Source organism: Castanea sativa, chromosome 11, assembly GCF_040712315.1.
Source record: "Castanea sativa cultivar Marrone di Chiusa Pesio chromosome 11, ASM4071231v1".
In the NCBI taxonomy this organism is placed as follows: domain Eukaryota; kingdom Viridiplantae; phylum Streptophyta; class Magnoliopsida; order Fagales; family Fagaceae; genus Castanea; species Castanea sativa.
In genome coordinates this window covers 18039793-18061380 of record NC_134023.1, presented here as the reverse complement: position 1 = coordinate 18061380, position 21588 = coordinate 18039793, and the positions used below count along the sequence as shown (strand labels likewise).

Below are 21588 nucleotides of genomic sequence, written 5' to 3'. Positions count from 1 at the left end.
GGTTCAAGAAGCTTTGTGTGGGCATTAGACTTTGCTTGAGTATAATGCTCTGGTGCATTAGACAGTGACATGTGGCTAAAAGTATACGGATGTCATCATTATTGCAGATCATCGTGTCCTATGCATTGGACTCAACTCCTAAGCTTTGTGTCTAGGTTAGGAGAAATTATTGGTTCCTCCGGGTGAACCACTGATGTGGTCCTCCCTGCTCCTACCAACCAATAGGAGTACGACAACTATCCTTTTTTTTTTTATTCAGCTCCACCTCAGCACTAACCCATTACTTACCCATTACCTTAACTCTTGTTAGCAACTAAAACCATGGTTAAGACTAAAACAAACTCAGCAAGACAGTAACTTAAACCTTCACCATGTACACTTCTAAGTTCTAACCCAAGTTCTAACTTAGAAACCCAAACCTTCTCACCCAAATCTTTCTTCAAAACTTTGGGACATCAATTTGACAATTTCACAGCATCAATAACAACATTCAAATGCAAAACCAAGAAACCCAACATTACAAATTTGAAAAAACTTAAAACATCTTTATGCCCTATTAAGATCGAATGGACATGAATCTTAAAACCAAAACACAAAATTCTCATGACCACCAAATCCGATACCAAAACCGATTGGAGCTTGTGGGCTTTGGGTCCAATCTTTGCTTCTCGGCAAAGATGCTGGTTGAGAGAGATTTTGACCTTGTCACGAATGAGAAGAATGACGCTGGCTTCGTCGAGAACCTGTGCGAAAGCGACGGCCTCTTCGTTCAATCTAGCGACGCCCATGCTTTCACACACTTGGGGAATTTGCATTTGATGATAATTTTGGCTTGATTGAATTGGCCATATGCTGAAATTATTTAAAGTTGGTATTGAATGTCCAACACAATGATGAAGAGGGTTGGATTTGTGCTTAAAATTGTAGTGAGGGACTGAGGGTTGTATCTGTGCCACCGGTGCATCAAACTACTCTTGTTGTGTATATGCACACACACACCCAAGTGTGTAAAAGTTTGTATGCGTGACATCTTTGAATTGAAGTTCACTAGGTGAGTCTAGCTGGGTTTCCCACTTTTGGTCTCTACTTTTGTGTACTGAATGATTGTGGGTCTTACAAACCATAGAAGAAACAATATTTATGTTCCATTTAAACTCATAGTAATTTAAAATTTGTTTTTTATTTTACAGAAAAGAAGAAGGGCTTATGGATGTTTTGTTAATTGTTGGGTTCAATTAGTCCAACCCATAAATTTTGACAGTAATGATACTTGTGTAGTTTGTTTATATTAATTTAAATATATATAATTTGAGTTTCCAACATGCTTATGGATACGTATGCTAGCATCTTGTGAAATTGTTGTTTTGGGTTTGCTCTTGAAAATGTTCTTGGGACTGAGACATTGCAAATGGCTTTAATGGTGCTTGTGAATTACTATGAACTTTGTAGATTTAATGAAGCAAGGTTCCGGCTTTTCTAAAGCTGTGGCAGAAGTTTCTGGTTCATTGGACAAGGCTATCATAGAATCCCGTTACATGGTTTTTGTATTCAGTACCAATCTGAATCTCATCATCATCTTCTTAGGAAAAGTCTATCTTGTTCATGGAACTGCATTTATCCCAGTGCACACAAGGACAATAATTTTTTTTTTGTTCTTCACTTTGCTTCGTCGCAATTGCAAAAATAGACATCCACATTTGGAAGACAATGCAAGCACGAGAAGCATATACTTTCACCAAATGTTGAGTTAGAACTTGGGTTAGAACTTAGAAGTGTACACGGTGAAGGTTTGGGTTGCTGTCTTGCTGAGTTTGTTTTAGTCTTAACCATGGTTTTAGTTGCTAACAAGAGTTAAGGTAATGGGTAAGTAATGGGTTAGTGCTGAGGTGGAGCTGAATAAAAAAAAATGGACAGTTGTCGTACTCCTATTGGCTGGCAGGAGCAGGGAGGACCACATAAGTGGTCCACCCGGAGGAACCAATAATTTCTCCTAGGGTAGATTACTCATGATGCTTGACTTGGGTACAATGCAATCCACTGCAAGGGAGCATTAGATCCAAGCTTTTTCAGGGCGTGACTTGACTTGTATCTAATACACGAGAGCATTCAGTCTTAGAGAAAACAAAGTTGAACTCATTGAGCCTGATATTAGAGCTAGAAAATAAAAACAATGTTGCATTTTGCATTGGTTTAAAAAGTTGATTTTTTTTACTATTCAGTTTATTTTTTGTATTATTCAGTTTATTTTTTGCTATTATTCATGGGTCTCATTGCACTTTTTGGTATTATTCATGAGTCTCAATATACTATTTCAGTTACCTTTTAACTTTATCTATCTTACTTTCAGCCAAAAAATTTCAATTTCAACTAAATAAGTTGTTCCTAAACAGACTCTAAGTATAGAGTCACAACAAAATTTCTATAACTATTGAGGTGGCGAGTTATAAATGATAAACAATGTCACTAATTGGCCTAAATGAGAATTAATAACAAATTAACAACTTAGTAGCTATGGAGTTTGTTGCAAAAAATTTTGCATATGTTGCGAGTATTTCCAAAACCATCACATGGAAAACTTATGAGAAGAAAATTCATAAACACTCTTTTAGCTTTTCTATTATGGTGAGAGAATGTTACATATACAAAAGCTTTTACAACTAATATTAATATAATAGAAAGAGTTTTCTTTATTTTTTACAACAATTGAGTTAACACACTTTTATTAGTTCTTATATGGGTTTACCACTAAAATTCTTGTTATTATTTTTTTTTTTTTGCTTATCAAGCAATATATATATATATATATATATATATATATATATATATATATGTATATATAAATAAAAGTGGAGACCTCATGTGAGGGCACGAGATTCCGTTATATGATGCTCTCATTGAAAAGATAATTGAAATATTCTCAAGATAAAATATAAGAAAAAAAAATAGAAACTTTTGGTTTCTTTAGTTCAATGTTTCAAAACTTCCAATTAAAGAATAAAGATTCCTTATTTCTTTTGGTTTAGTGTTTCAAGAAAAATCTCTTGCACTTCAAATACACCCCGACCAAGAGTGATGTCATTTATCTTCAACCTTTCAATGACACCTACCTAACTCCAATTTTATCATTCTATATGATCTCAATCCGTATGAGTTGGCTATGCCAAGGAAAATGGCTTGCATTTTTTTATTGAGTGACAACAACTTTTGGTTTTGATGTTGAGATGAGACATTGTGGGTTTTGTACAAGTTGTGTTTGGCTTTGAGTCTTTAGGTATTTGGTGTGGGAAAGCCATAAATATAATTTGTTTTAGAACTAAAGAAAACTAGAAATAAACATTCTAATTGATTATTGATGAGATTAATATTTTTTTATTATGTTTTAGAATTCATAATTTATAAGTTTCTTTGTAGTTTTTTACTATTATTTAGTATGATATCAATATGAGTCAAGACGATAAAAGTAAAAGTCAATGATCATTTTAGAGTATTTTTTGTGGATTTTTTTTTTTTTGGTGGAATCCTAGCTAAAGACAATTAATCTCGATAAATGAAAATGTTTTTAGCCAATTTTTTGTTTATTCTATCACATTCTTTATATGTCAGAACTTACAAATGATTTCTTTTCGTTGAAATAATGAAATGAGTGTTTTAAATTTGGAGCTCAGTATTTGGTTATCAAGATAGAGTAGTTGAGAAAGTGTTTTGGAGGTTGCTTGAATTTTTGTAATTCTATGATATAAAAGTATTTTATGCTTTGAATTTAAATTTAAAAATTTTAAATTTAAAAATCATTTAATCAATTTAATAAATAAAGTCTAGGAATATTATAATATGTTGGTCTTCTAAAAATGTCAAAAAACTTGACTGTTCCAACCTCATAAATTTGGATTAGTAATTCAATTCCATTCAATATCCGGAAACCAATCATATGACAAATATATATTGTGGGGATTGGAAGAGTCCCCATCCAGGCCTTAAGCCCAAGAAGTAACTGGGCTGCGAGGAATGAACTAGGCCTAGTTTGTATACTAGAAGAAAGGCCCAGGGGGTAATGGGCTATGCAAGAAAGGAAACTAGACCATCCCAAGCACTAAGAAGGAGGGGAGCGACGAGGGAAAGTAGTTCCCGTGAAGAAGGTAAGGAGCTAACTTTACCTAAAGCATGATGCATGGATGATCCATGTATGGTTTCCAAAAGATGCTTGGAACCATGGGAAACTTCCAAAATTCACAAGAAGATTGAAAATTTTTACCTCCGCATTAATAAGGGGGTTCTAACCTAACCTATGCTGCATTGAATGCATATGAGACAGCCTGAACAGTACAACCACCCCCCAAAAGTCAGAGTTCCAAAATAAGGGAGGGGAGAAAATGATAAAGTAAAAGAAAATATCCCTGAGAATTGGGCTGGCAACAAGACAGCTGTAGAGATAAGAACAAAGAATGTAACTATAAAGAGGAAGGGATAGGCAAACAGAGGGGGATCTTTTTTTTTAGAGGAAAAAAGAAAAAGGGGGATCGGTCTGAAAGAGAGAGAGAGAGAGAGAGAGGGTGTAACACCACAGGAACAAAAGAATTTCCTGATGTAACACTTGAGTAATATTTTAAAAACATATGGTCAATGAAATAAAATATTTAAGTTTCCCATTGTGGAGTATTTATTCCATATTGTTCACTTATAAGTAGGTTGCATGAGACATTTTAGCTGTAATCCATAGAGACCACCGCAGGTCAATTTTTGTCCGCCCACAATTGGCGTCATTTGTAGGAAAAACTCTACTAAGTAGAAGGCTCAAGAGTTGATTTGTTTTTTCTTTTAGACTATGGTGAATCGATCTCAGAGTGGTCCCGTTCATCTGGAACGACCAAGCATTTTAGAAGAAATTGTCAATGTGGATCGACGTGTGAGATCTAAAGTTCATAAGGAGACTCAACGACAACCTAGCCCACCTCCGCAAGAAGAAAGGTCTGCTACCAATACAAAAGGTCCATCCTACTCTAATAGGGTGGGGGAAGTGGAAAGGTAAGGGAGCAAGTGGCTTTGCTGCAGAGGGAGGCGGAGAGGGACAAGGAGTTACTTCACCGTATAGATGAGGAGCTTCATCATCGGAGAGGACCAAGTCCAGCACTTAGTTACTCCCGAGGAGATGAGTGTGTGGTGGATGATAGGAATAGGAAGAGAAACAGGAGACCACCCCATCGCCACGAGGAACAAAAGCAATCTTCCCATAGGGAGAGGACTCCACCTCATCACAAGAACAAAAGGGAAGAACAAGACAAGGAGAAGCTTAAAGGGTCAATTCCTCAGCGCTCGACGATCCCTCACTCCCAAGTCCCTATGATGCCACAAGTTTTCAGTGATGATGCCATGAGTAGAGTTTTGCACCAAATATCTTAGTCCCCGTTTTGAGAAGAGATTGAGAAAACAAATCTACCACGTAGGTTTACAAGGCCAACTTTTACAATATATGATGGCAAAATGGATCTCGTGGAACATGTCAGTCATTACAACCAAAGCATGGTCATATACTCTAAAAACAAAGCTCTAATATGTAAGATATTCCCTTATAGCTTGGAGCCAATAGCTATGAGATGGTTTGATGGGTTGAAAAAAAGGTCTATCCGAGGATAGGACGAGCTAGTTAAAGCATTTGGGGCAAGATTTGTGACATATAATGGAACCCCCAAGCCTTTTGACTCACTTCTTACAATGGCAATGAAGGAAGGGGAAACCCTCAGAGCCTATTCAGATCACTACTGGGAATTATACAACGAGATTGGGTGAGATAATGGAGGAATTGCGGCTAGTACCTTTAAGGTGGGGCAACCTTACTAAGAAATCTTCCAAATAGCCTACCTTCTTGAGTTGGCGCAAATGGTCCTTTAGGGTTTGGCAATCCTCAATTGTGTGCCCCCGGTCTCAGTGATATGAACTGTAAAGACTTTTATTTCTTCTCGTAACATCCCCACTTATCTTGTTTGGCCAACAAAAGTATGACTCATTATTTATTTTCTCCACAATTCGGTATATAGGCTCTTTGTAAAATAAGCTAACCATTTCTGACCTCGGCTTTTGAGCCTAAGGGAAAAAGTCCCTTCGAGGTTGGGGAGCATGATCTACCTTAACCTCTTTCTTCTCCGTGATGGGTACCTTAGTTTTAGCCTTATCTTGCAACTGGTCATCTTTTAATCGCTTATACTCCTCTACCCGCTCCATTAATTTGTTCATATCCATAACTGGTTTCAAGGCTAACGAAGCCCTCAAGTCAGAATCAATAGGGAGCCCCACCTTAAAGGTACTAGTCGTAATTCCTCCATTATCTCCCTCGATCTTGTTGTATAATTCCCAATAGCGATCCGAATAAGCTCTGAGGGTTTCCCCTTCCTTCATTGCCATTGTAAGAAGTGAGGCAAAAGGCTTGGGGTTCTACTGCATGTCACAAATCTTGCTCCAAACACTCTAAATAGCTCATCATATCCTCGAATAGACTCTTTTTCCAACCTATAAACCATCTCATAGCTATTGGCCCCAAGCTATAAGGGAATATCTTACACATCAGAGCTTCGTTTTTAGAGTATATGGCCAGGCTTTGGTTGTAATGACTGACATGTTCCACGGGATCCATTTTGCCATCATATATTGTAAAAAGTTGGCCTTGTAAACCTACGCGGTAGATTTATTTTTCTCAATCTCTTCTCAAAATGGGGAATGAGATATTTGGTGCAAAGCTTTACTCATGGCATCATTATTAAAAACTTATGGCATCTCAAGGACTCAAGAGTAAGGGATTGTCAAGCGTTGAGGAATTGGCCCTTTAAGCTTCTCTCTGTCTTGTTCTTCCCTTTTGTTCTTGTGATGAGGTGAAGAGACTGTCCTCTCCCTATGGGGAGACTTTTTTTGTTCCCCGTGGGAATGGGGTGGCTCCTGTCTCTCTTCCTACTCCTATCATCCACCATGCACTCATCTCCTCGAGAGTGGCTAGGTGCTGGACTTGGTCCTCTCAGATGATGAAGCTCCTCGTCTTTACGGCGAAGCAAATTCTTGTCCCTCTCTGCCTCCCACTGCAACAAAGCAACTTGCTCCCTTAACCTTTCCACTTCCCCCACCTTATTAGAGTAAGACAAACCTTCTTAGTATTTGGGATGTTCTAGTTTCCTTTCTTGCATAGCCCATTGCCCCCTAGGCCTTCCTTCTAGTATACAGACTAGGCCCAGTTTATTCCCCACAGCCCAATTACTTCTTAGGCTTAAGGCCTGGATGGGGACTCTTCCACTCCCCATAATTGCCTTTTTATTTCTTTTTAAAAACATATTTTTGTAACTTTTAAACCTTAAAAAATGATAAAATAAAAAATAATTTGCACATAATTGATCCCAATTATGTTTTATATATTAACTTCATAGTTCCAAAAAGATAAAATTAAATTCTAAATATCTATGTTCAAAATACTACAAGATGCCGATTGCTCTATAAGATATAATTATTCAATAAGTATGATAGTGCTTAAAAAATGATGCTTACTATAAGTCAATAATCATTCAATAAGTGTGGTGTGTTTTAAGCTTTGCATACAATATTTGTCAAGCTATACACACACACACACCATACATTATTCAAGCCTAAATTTATGCCTTCTAGTAGACTCAATTAATAGTCCACCCTTAAAGTGTTCTAAGTACCTGATGCGAAAATTGTGTGATTGTCTACCCAAATTTTTGCCTTGTAGACTCAATTAATAGTCTACTTAAAAATGTTCTTACTTGATGCGAAATGTGTAAGATGGTCTGGTCTGCTATAAAAAAACAAGAAGCAACTACGGATCACCAAGAATATCAGCACTAACAAGTCTTATTTCCACCACTTATAGGGTCCGGCTTGAGATTAGGTGGGTGTTGTACTTGCAATAACAATGAAGGGTTGATATTAAAGTCCACCCCAAGTCGGACCCTATGAGTGGTGGAAATACGATATGTCAATTCTGATATCCTTGGTGATCTGTGGTTGCTTCTTTCTTTTTCTTTTTTCTTTTTTTTTTGGGTAAACCATCTTACACATTTCGCATCAAGTAAGAACATTTTGGGGTGGACTTTAATATCAACCCTTTGTTGTTATTGCAAGTACAACACCCACCTAATCTCAAGCTGGACCCTATGAGTGGTGGAAATAAGACATGTTAATTATGATACTCTTGGTGATCCGTGGTTGCTTTTTTTTTTTGGGGGCAAACCATCTTACACATTTCGCATCAAGTAAGAACATTTTGGGGGTGAACTTTAATATCAACCCTTTGTTGCTATTGCAGGTACAACACCTACCTAATCTCAAGCCGGACCTTATGAGTGGTGGAAATAAGACATGTCAGTTCTGATACCCTTGGTGATCCATGGTTGCTTCTTTTTTTTTTTTTTTTTTTTGGCAGGCCATCTTACACATTTTAAATCAAGTAAGAATATTTTGGGGTGGACTTTAAGATCAACCCTTTGTTGCTATTACAAGTATAGAACCCATCTAATCTCAAGCCAGACCCTATGAGTGATGGAAATAAGACATGTCAGTTATGATATTCTTGGTGATCCGTAGTTGCTTCTTGTTTTTTTGGGCAAACCAGACCATCTTACACATTTCACATCAGGTAAGAACATTTTGGGGTGGACTATTAAATTGAGTATAGAAGGCAAAAATTTGGGTAGACAATCACACAATTTTCGCATCAGGAACTTAGAACACATTAAGGGTGGACTATTAATTGAGCCTACTAGAAGGCATAAATGTAGGCTTGAATAATGTACGGTATGTTTGCGTGTATATATATAGCTTGACAAATAATGTATGCAAAGCTTATAACACACCGCACTTATTAAATGGTTATTGACTTCTAGTAAGCATAATTTTTAAAGCACTATCATACTTATTGAATAATTATATCTTATAGAGCAATTGACATCTTATAGTATTTTGAACATAGATATTTAGAATTAAAATTTATCTTTTTCAAACTATGAAGTTATCATATAAAATTATAATTGGGACCAATTATGTGCAAATTATTTTTTATTTTATCATTTTTTAAGGTTTAAAAGTTACAAAAATATGTTTTTAAAAAGAAATAAAAAGGCAATTGTGAGGACTGGAAGAGTCCCCATCCAGGCCATAACTGGACTGTGAGGAACAAACTGGGCCTAGTCTGTATACTAAAAGGAAGGCCCAGGGGCCAATGGGCTATGCAAGAAAGGAAACTAAATCATTCCAAGTACTAAGAAAGAGGGGAACGACACGGGAAAGTAGTTCTTGTGGAGAAGGTAAGGAGCTAACCTTACCCGAGGCATGGTGCATGGATGATCCACGTATGGTTTCCAGAAGATGCCTAGAACCATGGGAAACTTCCAGAACACACAAGAAGATTGAAGATTTTTATCTCCGCATTAATGAGGGGGTTCTTACCTAACCTCTACCACATTGAATGCATATGAGACAGCATGAACAGTACAACCACCCCCTAAAAGTTAGAGTTTCGAGATAAGGGAGGGGAGAAAACCGATAAAATAAAGGAAAATATCCCCGAGTATTGGGCTGGCAACAAGACAACTGTAGAGATAAAAACAAGGAATGTAACTATAAAGAGGGGGGGGGGGAATAGGCAAACAAAGGGGGATCTTTTTTTAGAGGAAAAAAGAAAAAGGGGGATCAATTTGAAAGAGGAATATAGAGAGAGAGAGAGAGAGAGAGAGGGTGTAATACCATGGGAACAAGAGAATTTCCTGTTGTAACACTTGAGTAATATTTTAAATACATTTGGTCAATGAAATCAACTATTTGAGTTTCCTATTGTGGAGTATTTATTCCCTATTGTTCACTTATAGGTAAGTTGCGTGAAACATTTTAGCTGTAATCCGTGGAGACCCCGCGAGTCAGTTTTTGTCTGCCCATATATATATATATATATATATATATATATATATATATATATTAATGTAATGTAATATAATATAATATAATATAATGTAATATAATATGAATTAAGAAAACTGAGTATTATTAATAGGTCTTAAAAAACATAAAAATTATTTCAAATGAATTTGCAATGTATCTGCACATCACGCGAGAAATTATTTTATTACTAATAAGAGCACTTACATCAGTAGGTATATAATAAAAAATGTGTAAAATTTATACATTTTTGCCTAAAATTAACCTACACCAATGAGTGTAGAATTGTTTAACTTTACAACTTTGCTACATGTAAATTTACATCAACATTATTCATTTTTTGCATTTGGTTTTTTATTCTTTCTTTACATATCTTAAGGATAAAAAAAGGGAGTGGATGATGATTATTGTGTGTGAAGAGAGATTAACAATTAAAAAAATAAAGAAAATTTGATATTTTAATGAATTATAGTGTTAAATAAATAATATGATGTGAGGCGTTTTGAAAAGTGAATATGTAAAATAGAAAAAATAGGTTCTTATGTTAAAATAGACAAATTTTTGCACGAGTTAATACGAATGCTCTAAGTAATAATATTTTTAATAGAAAAACATAATAACTTGACACATAAATAGTTGTGATTTTTTTTTTTCAATTTTACGTTTACAAATTATTTTATAACATTTTTTACAAATTATTAGGGTATGTTTGAGATCTACTTATTTTACTAAAACTGAAAACTTTTTGTTGAAAGTATCATACATAAAAGTAAAAATTAGCTGAAATAGTATAGTGAGACACATGAATAGTACTAAAAAGCGCAGTGGGACCCATAAATAATAGTAAAAATAAGTTGAATAGTAAAATAAATTGGCAAAATTAATCAGACCAAATGGACATTTAGTATACGTTTGGATATGGATGAAAACCCACGGCGTCTGTGTTTTGGCTTTTTTTTTTTTTGATAAGCGGGTTTTAGCCTTCTAGTGGGTCCCGTGCATTGTTCACGGATCCACAAACCTCTTTTCAGCAAAACTTTCATTAAAGATGGGTCTATTGACACTATTTACACATTTAAAAATTATTTTATTACAATATTTTTAATTTTCAATTTTAAGCAAAATAAGCTGTATCTAAAAACACGTGACAAAGTTTGCCTTATTATTATTTGGACTATTAATATTACTTTTTTTAGTTGCCAATTTGTAAAGGTGTGGTGGCAAGTCTTCACGAGAGGGTGTGACATGTGTGAAATTTTATGTAAAGTCCAGTGTCCATAGACTTCCATTGAAACCGATATCTTTGCGTTGTGGTCGCTTGCCAAATACCAACTATTCCTGCCATCTTCATAGTTTAGTTTTTGAGCTCTTTCGTCTTCGCTTTGTAATATATAAACTAACCGCTTCTTCTTCTTCCTATGTACTATTAATAAAATTTCACTGTTTGAACTGTCTTTTTCTTCATTATCCTAGTGCCGCTAAGGTGTTTGTATAATTTCCTAAGAGGAAAAGAAGACCGAAGCAATAAACTGCAGTAGCCCAGTTCTTCACAGGTATTCTATCCAAAAAGCCCAATGACAATGACCCTTTCCAAGTTTTTGCTTTCTTTCTTTCTTTCTTTTTTGTACCCATTTCGTTATTTTCTTATGTCCATGCTTTAGGACAATGGTAAAATATGCATATTCTAGATTTTGTGAGTTTATTGCTAATAATTATACTTCATGTAATGCTTAGTTCTTATAATTAAGAGAAGTGCTAAAAGAACAAATCCTAAGCGGTAAGTTTTTACTGGTTTTAATTTGAAACCATCACTTAAATTACTTTTTAACCCAACCCGTAACAGCCAGTAATAACCCGTTACTTAAAATTTGTTACGAAAGTGTTGTGAAAAATTCATAGACATCGCATTTCTCTATAATTAACTTAGGTTTAATTTAAGTTTATCGCTTTATTTAATGCAAACTATTGATTCTGACCATTTTTTTTTTCTGTTGTTAGCTTGCTATCTTGCCTTGTCTTTAGCAAATGAATGGCAACCTGCAGCAGCTTGACTCTTCATCATCATTGTTGGTCTAGATTAGACTTACCATGGAGACCTCCGAGACTAATGCTAAACTTCCATTCAGTGTATGCAACTACTACTGTTGCTGCTTCTTCTTTGGCAGGCAAAGCCCCCTTTGAGAGGTGCAGTAGTGGCCATATTGGCATAAGGACGTGCGGCAGGAAGTCGAAGTGGATCATAAGTCGTTGCTCCCCCAATCCATTTGTTGTTGTCGACGATGAAAAATATGGAAATAAGCAGGTTGTTAGTGTTACTCCAAGTCTTTATGAATACATCCTTGGCAATGTTCGAGAGCCAGAGGTAGTGAACTTATTTCCTATTTTTTCCAATAAAATTTACTACTAAGAGATAGTGTATTATATAATTTAAATATATGGATAACCATTTATTGATTAGTAATTTGATGTTTACCTTTTGTGATTCTGAATGAGGTTTTATTTTTCAGATTCTAAGGCAACTTCGAGAAGAGACTGCCTCTTTGCGTGGTAGTCAGATGCAGGTATTTATTATTTATTCCTTCATCTGCATGTTTTATTTGTACATTGTGCACATCTAGAAGCTTCTGGCTTTTCTTATTGCTCCATTTTTAAATTTCATTGGCGTGGGCAGCAGCCTGATTTTGTGTTCATTAACTTCCTGTCAACTGCTCAATTTTCTGCATAGAAGGTACATTTGTGTGTGTGTGTGTGCGCGCATGTGTGCTTATGCGTCTTGTGTGTATTATATGTGTTGTGTATGTCCAAGTGATTCTTTCAGAGATTATTACTTTTAATAAATTGCGCTGCTATTTTTTTGATATTTCAAGATCTTCCTTCAAGTTTCTTTTCCTTTTTCCTTTGTGTGTGTGTGTGTGAAAGTTTCTTAAACACATTTTTATGTTAATGGTTTAGCATTCATAATTGGCTTAGTGCCTATCCAAAAAAATAAAAATCACAATTGGGTTAATAATGGCCCACACACAGTTTCCTCGATCAAGATAAAAAAAAGTCAACGGCTCTTCAACCATTATAATTTGACAGGAAATTATTAGTCTCCATTTGTATTTCCAAAAACTTGTCTGATATGATAATACTCAATATGAAGATTCGTTGGTCAAGAGTACCTTATCCTAATGCCTCAATAATGTGCCTCTGTTACGGGATGTGATGAATGTTGAACTACTGCACATGTATTGTAGAATGTGATGTACCTTCTCTAGTTTGGTGTGATTTATGTTGTGTTTCATCATTATCTCAATGGCTGATTATTATTTACAAATATCTTGTTCAAGGAAACTTAAATGATAAATTAATAGTTGCCCCAAAAGCTTGAGCTGATAGGAAATTGTGAATTTAATCATTTAACCAATATTCTAACACTTCCCCTCGTGTGTGGGTCCAAACTCTCCCTTAATAATTGGGGCCGTATACTAACATTTCAAATGGGAGGTAAAGCAAAGATGGGGTTTGAACACAGGATGGCCTGCTTTGTACCATGATAAATACCAATTGTTCCAAAAGCTGAAGCTAATAGGAAATTGTGAATTTAATCATTTAACCAATATTTTAACAATTGTGATTCACCATAAATACACACACACATAGACATACCATTTATACGTGTAAAATAAATATATATATATATATATGGATTAGATCTTTAAGGCATCAAGTTCATAGCATAAACTAATTTTTTATCAGTCTAATGTTGTATGGAATGTATGAAGTCACGGTTTTCATTCCTTAATGTGTACATGAAAGTTGACAGTGTATTGTACTCTTAATAGGTGTCTCCTGATCAGGCACAGCTACTTGCAATGCTTGTGCAGATTCTTATGGCGGAGCGGTGTATTGAAGTTGGTGTTTACACTGTATGTATTTTTCACTGAAATTTAACTTATATATATATAAAGAGCTAAAAAAAGCTTATAAAAAAGATTAACTGCTTTAGTTGAACAGACAACTTGTTGTTTTTCTTCTGATTATGCAAATTTTTGTTGCCATATCGCATCCTCATCTTGTGAAAAAGTAAGCACCATAAGATCAGGGCCTTTGATTTCTAATTTCTCTTGCCTACTTTGTTACTTGTACCTATCAAGGTACTCCAATGTCAAGTAATGAAACGAAATATCTGCACATTATGCACTCAAGAATTTGAAACAGAGTTGCATATGCTGACATGCCGCATATGTGTGGAGAAATAGAAGGTTGAAATTATTCTCTATTCTTATCCAAAACCTCAATTAGCATGTATATTCGTATCACACATTAAAGCCCTTCTTTAACCTAGAAATTAGAGGAAAAGTAAGGAGCTCTTTTTTAATGAGCAAAGATGATCAGGGGCTTTTGGACTTAATACTGAAGTTACTTCTTCAATTTGACCTCTGCGTAACTTTATTGCAATGTTACACTATGCTATTCTCCAGTAACTATTTAACATATTCAAACTAACACTATGATAGCAAGTTGATTTGATTAGAGGAATTGGTTCTACATTTATCGAGTGATGAAAATGAGTGAATTAGAAAAAGAAGAGAATGTAAGTGGGGTGAGACCCAAATGTTTTATTTGGCCTAACTAAATGGACCAAGGATGGCAAGGGAGGGGAATCAAATTGGCCCTTGCTGCCCATCTCCGGGGCATGAGCAATGAAAGGGTTAACTCCTTATGGCAAGTGCAGACAAATTGGTGAAGGATGAGACAAGCAAAAGACCTAAATTTCAAAGGAAACTTTCAGCTAGGAATTTTCACAAACACTTTTACGCAACAATTTCATAAAGTAATTTTCAAGATCAAGGTCACAAATCAAAGTTCCTACCCATAAAATCCATTCTAAAAAAAATATGACATCACATGGGTCTTACCTGGTGCACAAAACTCCTACTTTTGTGGGTCTAGGAGAGTTCATAGTAGGCGGTCTTACCCCCAATTTTTTTTAGAGAGGCTGACTTATGTCGCTTTTGGTGGAAGGCAGTCAAGGCACTTGCCATCACACCCCCATCCTCCATGACATTGAAAAAAAAAAAAGGCAAGACATCATCCATGTGCAGTAAAACACCAAAATAGTTCAAAATTTATCTTACCTAATGGATGGCTTGTTGAGAACGTGTTGGGTAGGCTCTTGGAGGAGGAGGCCATACTGGTTTACAGTGAGAGGGGCCAAATATCTCCTTGCCTTGCTATTACTTATGTCAATGGGACTAATTAGGGCCTTGAGAAGAATTTTGCTTTTATAACTAATTCTCATGATCTACAGTGCAGTTGGTTAAAAATCAAAACATAAATATTTCTTAATTTACACCTTGGCTGGTTAAATCAAAATAAAATTTTCTTGATTTACACCATGGTTAGGTAAAAATCTAAGTAACATTCTTTTGATTTACAACTAAAGTGGTTAAACGTTCTCTTGGTTTACACGTTAACCATAGTAATGACAATCTAAATAAATATGGATTCAATAATCAAATCGGGTTCAAGTGGTTTGACAATTTTATTGTATTCTGGCTTTGAATTTCATGTTCTCTTTCTTGTTCTACTATGGGGTTCACCTCTTACGGTCTTACCATGCAGTAAAAAGTTTATTTTATTGTGAATTTAATGAAGTAGCAACTTACCATCTTCTTAGGATTATATATATTTCTTTTAATTTATTCAGGGATACTCATCATTGGCTGTTGCATTAGTCCTACCAGAATCAGGTCGTTTGGTTGCCTGTGAAAGAGATGCTAAGGCTCTAGAGGTTGCAAAGAAGTATTATGAACGAGCTGGTGTTTTGCACAAGGTAGTATTTTTATCTCTTTTATCTTTGCTAGTATTAGCATCTGTAAGTGCTTGGTTCTTGCAATTATAAGGACTTAGCTTATTTTGTTTGTCTCAAAAGTTTATACATCTGCTAAGCATACTACCTTGTGCTAATGGATGCCTACTAAACCCACATCCTATACACTGCAAAAGCTCATAAGACTTCTTAAGAAGTAATACATTTTTTGTAATGATCATTGGACTAGCAATGGAACTTTCAAGGATAAATGCTGAGTTGTACAAGTTTGCTAGAGAAGAGATGCCCTTGTAGCAAACTATATGGAGTGGGTTAATGGTGAGTTGCATTGGAACCCAATTTTATTAGAGAAGCTCAATATTAGGTGGATGAAATTTTGGAATATTTTTAAGATGACCTCTATACAGTTAAAATTGACCAGGCAGGAACTGGTACATTGGTGTAGCCCTCAGCACTCAAGCATGGATTTTACGTCATAAGTTATTATGGAATGCTAATATGTGGGGTTGCAAGAGTTACCCCCGTTCCTTGGGGAGAATTTCGAAAGTTAGAGCTCCACCTAGAGTTGCTTTCTTCACATGAACTGAAGCACTAAGGTAAATATTGACCTCGGATAATTGGATAAAAAGTGAAGTTATAATTGTGGATTGGGGTTGTATGTATAAATTAAATGGGGAGTCTGTGGATCATCTTCTTCTTCATTGTATTATTGCTAAGGAGTTGTGGGACTTACCATTATGTCTATTTGGTGTTACTTGGCTAATGCCCAATTCAATAATTGCTATGTTGGCTTCTTGGAAGGGGAAGTTAGGCAATCATAGGAGTGGGAAACTTTGGACGACAGCTCTTTCATGTCTCATGTGTTGTCTTTGGAAAGAGTGGAATCTTTGTACTTTTGAGGGAAAGAAGTTACCCTTACCACATCTCAAGTTTCTTTTTCTCAAGACGTTATACAACTGGGCTTTCAATTCCTATAATTTCTCCATGACTACTTCATGGACTTTTTAGATGACTTATTTTCAGAAGTTTAAGTTTTTCTCCCTTTGTTTCCTTTGCTGTTCTTGTGTGTGCACTCTGTGTACTAGGATAGTTCCTGTTTGTTTTGCCTCTTAGATTTGTGGACTGCATATATATCCCACGTTTCTCTCATTAATATTTCTTATACTCCTACATCTTTTAATGAGTTCTGAAACAATTGGTTTGCATCAGGTGGATGTAAAATATGGACTTGCCACTGACGTCCTAAAATCACTGATTCTGAATGGCGAATCTTGCAGGTAAATGCAGTATACATTTTTCACAAACAGCTTTTTGTTAATGTTTCTTTTGATTATAGGGGTTCTAGTTCAAATGAATAGTAGTTCTCATTTCTCTACTCTTCTACATGTGTTACATGTTCACAATACAGCAATTTGTGCTAAGGATTGAGTCCAAATAATGTTAACATTTTCATCCTTGCATTTGAAGTGCTAATACCTTATTGCTTTTTGCCCTAAAATGAACTTTTCCTTGTGTGCAGAAGTTTCTGACTTTTTCCCCAATTTATGTGGGACAAAAATAATAAATCAACATTTACACCTATTTCCTTTTTTTAATCAGCTATGATTTTGCATTTGTTGATGCGGAGAAGAGGAAGAATCAAGAGTACTTTGAATTGCTCCTTCAACTGGTAAGAGTAAATATCATGTTCAATTAATCTGTTCTAAATCCATTTTCCTGTTCCTTTTGATTATTTGAACAAATTTGCCCATTCATTATCCTGCAAGCAGTTGGTGAGGATTTAGTTTGCAGGTGAAAGTTGGGGGTCTCATCGTGATTGATAATGTCCTTTGGCATGGAAAAGTTTGTGACCCAATGGTAAATCAATGACTTTATTTTTATGTTTTGTCCATTCGAAATGAAATTGATTTAAAAAATATATATATATCTTGAGAAGGTAAATGACGTGAAGACTGTTAGCATTAGAAATTTCAACAAACGTCTGCTGGAGGACAAACGCGTAAGCATCAGTATGGTAGGGAATGGTAATTTTTGCCTATGTTTTGACAAATTCTGCGAGACTCTTCTGAATTGATCTATAACCTTAAACTTTTTGGAGCTTTAGGTACCTATTGGAGATGGCATGACAATATGTCGAAAGAGATGACCTCATACCAAAGCATAAGTCCTGTGCAAGTGAGATTTTGTTGTCAAATTTTCAGAAAGTATCCATGTTCATCAGTTTCTGTGGGAAAGTTGAGGCTCAGGATGTTTCTGCATAGCTCTTGGAGGCTACCTGGCTCTTGGAGGCTATGATTTGCAGATTAAGCTCCTTTTTGTTAAGGGAAAATTCTTTATTATTTCTTCTTGTAGCTACTAGCTATAACTAGTACTTTGGCTTGAGCTTTGATTTATTTATTCAGCCTTGGTTGTCTAAGTTGGGTGCCCTAGTCTCTCTTAGTGTGAGAGAACATCATTAGAAGACCAGACAATTTTGTGGGTGTGTAACAAATGTAGGGGTATAGCAAGGTAGGGTTTGAGGGACCCCCAACTGCTTGTAAAAGTCTTAAGACCTAAGTTGGCATAATTTTACAGGATTGAAGATATACTTTGTGCATGACTGGCAATCCAAGTTAGAATATGATGTTAAAATGATATGATCTCTTAATTTAAATTATGTTCCTGCTGATCGAGTAAATTAGTAATGGATTATGATGCAACCGTCATTTAGATAGCTTCATGATTTACTGAACTTAATAGAAAGAATGATTAATTGTGCCATGAAGAGTCAATTCATGAGGTGTGGATTATATGCTGGTTTTTCCCAAATAGCAAACTATTTGATGCTTATATACATTTGTGGAAGCTTTTCGGTTTTAATCTAACTTTCCTGCACAATTCAAAACTACTACTTTTGGATTATCTTGGTGGACATTAATCTATAGATGTGGGTAACAAAGGATTGAATGGAAGACTATGTGAAGGATGTATAAGTTATGAACTGGTAGTTCAAAGAATATAGAGTAAGTTATGAATTATGATTTTATGATGCTAAATGTCAAGTCCAACTTAGGATCGACCTTGGGAGAGTACACTGTTTAAAGAAAATAGAGTTGTCATCACATATTGGGTTCTTCTACAGTGATTGGTCACTTAATAGGTTTAGGATGGTTTAAACTTCAAAGTACATATCCTATGAATTAGGTAATAAATATCTACAAATCATAGAGATTGATTCAAGAGTTTATATATATGTGTGTCTGGGAAGGTGTTAAGCATTTTTCGATATTCATTTATATTAGGTATTATATTGAAGGAAAATTAAAGCATATGTTCAATCTAAAATTTCCCAACCTAAATTTGGACATCTCTTTCGGCCTGTCTGTTCTTATTTGACCGTCTATATCTCCATAACTTCAATTTTTTTAAACAATTAGACTGATTTTGTGGATTATGCGATTTATTTGTACGATTAATAATTTTCATATTAACCACTAAAGCAATAGGGGGGGGGGGGGGGGGAATTGATTACAATTAAGAGTAGTTGTGAAAATTTATAATTAATTTTGTAAAGAGTTGTAAGGGAATTGCCTAATGAATTCATTAAAATAGTCCGCTGAATGAGTATTAACTATTAATGGAGAATATTCTTGAGGCATTTTCCCTCCATCTCATGAGAAATTCAGAAGAGGTCTCATTGGACTTTTTGCTTGATAGTCTCCAAAATCCTCAGTGTGATTTTTTTTTTTTTTTTTTTTATGACACCTCAGTGTGTGATACTTACCAGAGTGTTAGATAGGAAAAGGCATGATGGGCTTGCTCTCGGTCTAGCCCCTTCAACTTTACCAAGCTAATTAATGTATTTCTTCAAATTTTTGTTTTGGATCACTGCTTCCATCAAATTTGTTTTGCATTGGCTATTGAAAATTTGGGGGGATTTTGGAATGTAAGTGAGACATCCCATTTAGTTATTTGCATCTTTCTATAAATCTTGTGATTGAACTTTTTTTTATTAATAAATATGTACAAATATTTTTCAATAGACTTCCTTTTGTATTGCACAGGTTAACAACTAATAATTAAAATAATTGGAGATCTTAAATCCAGTTCAACTGTCAAAACATGTAACACTAAAAGCAAATTGATTTTATAATGTTTAATGGAATCCGATTTATTTGATGGTGATGTAATCGATTCAGAGAATACTTATCTATTTTGTCTAGACAATTTTTTATTTATTTTTTTATTTCAAGTGTAAATAAGAGGATTTGATTACATATTTAAATCCTACAATCGGAATAAAGGTCACTTTTGTTTTCTTAAAGGGAATAAATGTCACTAGACCATATGACCGTTAGCATATCCATATCATTAAAAAACCAAACGGGTCAAAGTCTATACATGAGTATCATAATAATTACATATATAAAATTCTTGGTGAGATTTTATGAGATTTTTTTTTTTTTTTTATACAAGATAGAGCTAGCATAATCTAAGTGTATATGTATATGAAGCTTCTTCCTAAAGACTTGAACCCGGCCCTTATTTCCAAACCTCACAAGCACTTATACTAAAAAAATTATATAATATAATTAATGGCACAAATTATTATGTGTAAGGGCATTCTCATCAGCTCTCCTATAAAAAATGTCATTTTGACACATCAAAAGCATACTTTATTATTTTAACAAACCATTTTACAATTCATCATTTATCACATCTTCTATTCTTTGATTCTAAATATCAAAATAATATATACAAATATTAAAGTAACATTAAAAAATCTAACAATATAAAAAAATACGAAATAAAAAAACCATTTCAACTCCTCACCGCCACCCCCACCACAGGCCTCCCCACCACAATACCACTAGCCAAAACTACCACTAATCACCACCACCTCAAAATACCAAACCTACAAAACTACAATCCAATTTCTCAAACCAAATTCAATCCCCAAAATGAACCATAATAAACAATCCAAACAAATTAGGGGATTCAGATCTTAGTGAGATCGGAGGAGATGTGAGCTACTTGGCGAGTGGAGGAGGAGATCTCTGGTGAGCAGAGGAGGCGATCTCTGGCGAGCAGCAAAGGTGATCTGCTGGTGAGCGGCGGAGGCAAGCTGTAAATGGAGAGCACTGTGGCAAATTGTGAGAGGCTAAGATAGAGAGAGAAGACAGATGATCGGTGGCGTCAAGTGGTGGTCTTTAGTGAGATCGGCGGCATCAAGTGGTGGCCTTTGGTGATCGGAGTGCTGTGGAAGAGGAATAGAGAAGATAGAGATGAGAGAGATGAGAAGACAGAGAGAGAGATATTTGTGATGAGGAGAGAGAAAACAGAAATAAAATAAGAATATTTCATTTTGCCATTTCTGTTGTACCGTCTCATATTTGAGACAGTACTGTAGCGATGTGTCAAAATTTTTGGCATTTGAGACACCTCATGATAGTTTTTTTTGGTGTTTCGTGTGTCAAATGCCAAATATTTAGCATTTGACATATCTAATGAGAATGCTCTAAGGCTTCGTTTGGGAGTTCATAAGAGAATGGAATGTAATGATAATAAGGGCATGGAAAGGAATGAAATGGAATGGAATGTATTTAACTAAGGGAAAGGAATGGAAAAGAATGGAATGGAATGAAATTAAGTAACCTTGATTGGATATTTTAAAATAAAAGAATGGAAATGAATGAAAATGAATGGAATGTAAGTAATCTTGTTTGGGAGCAACATGGAGGGAATGAAATTGAATCATTTTATGACAATATTACTATTAGATCCCAATTTTAAAATAAATGGTTGAATATATAGGGGTATTTTGGGAATTTTAGTAAAAAAATCATTTAATCTAATTTCATTCC

The 21588-nt window shown here is 35.1% G+C and overlaps 1 protein-coding gene across 5 annotated transcripts; it reads left to right on the top strand.

Annotated features, from left to right (window-relative positions):
• The first annotated feature begins 11145 nt into the window (after positions 1–11145).
• LOC142615143 (uncharacterized) lies at positions 11146–18401 on the top strand. Of its 5 annotated transcripts, XM_075787841.1 has the most exons (11): positions 11146–11279; positions 11401–11480; positions 11926–12289; positions 12435–12488; positions 13755–13838; positions 15623–15748; positions 16955–17022; positions 17345–17414; positions 17537–17602; positions 17682–17769; positions 17850–18401. In XM_075787841.1, exons 3-11 carry the CDS (start codon positions 11957–11959, stop codon positions 18038–18040), a joined length of 1080 nt encoding a protein of 359 aa, XP_075643956.1. In that variant the 5' UTR covers positions 11146–11279; positions 11401–11480; positions 11926–11956; the 3' UTR covers positions 18041–18401. The 5 variants fall into 5 exon arrangements, 4 of the variants coding, with proteins under 4 accessions (XP_075643956.1, XP_075643958.1, XP_075643955.1 ...); XM_075787843.1 differs by having other exon boundaries at positions 11155–11480; positions 17682–17744; positions 17850–18041; XM_075787840.1 differs by having other exon boundaries at positions 11156–11480.
• The last annotated feature ends 3187 nt before the right edge of the window (positions 18402–21588 follow it).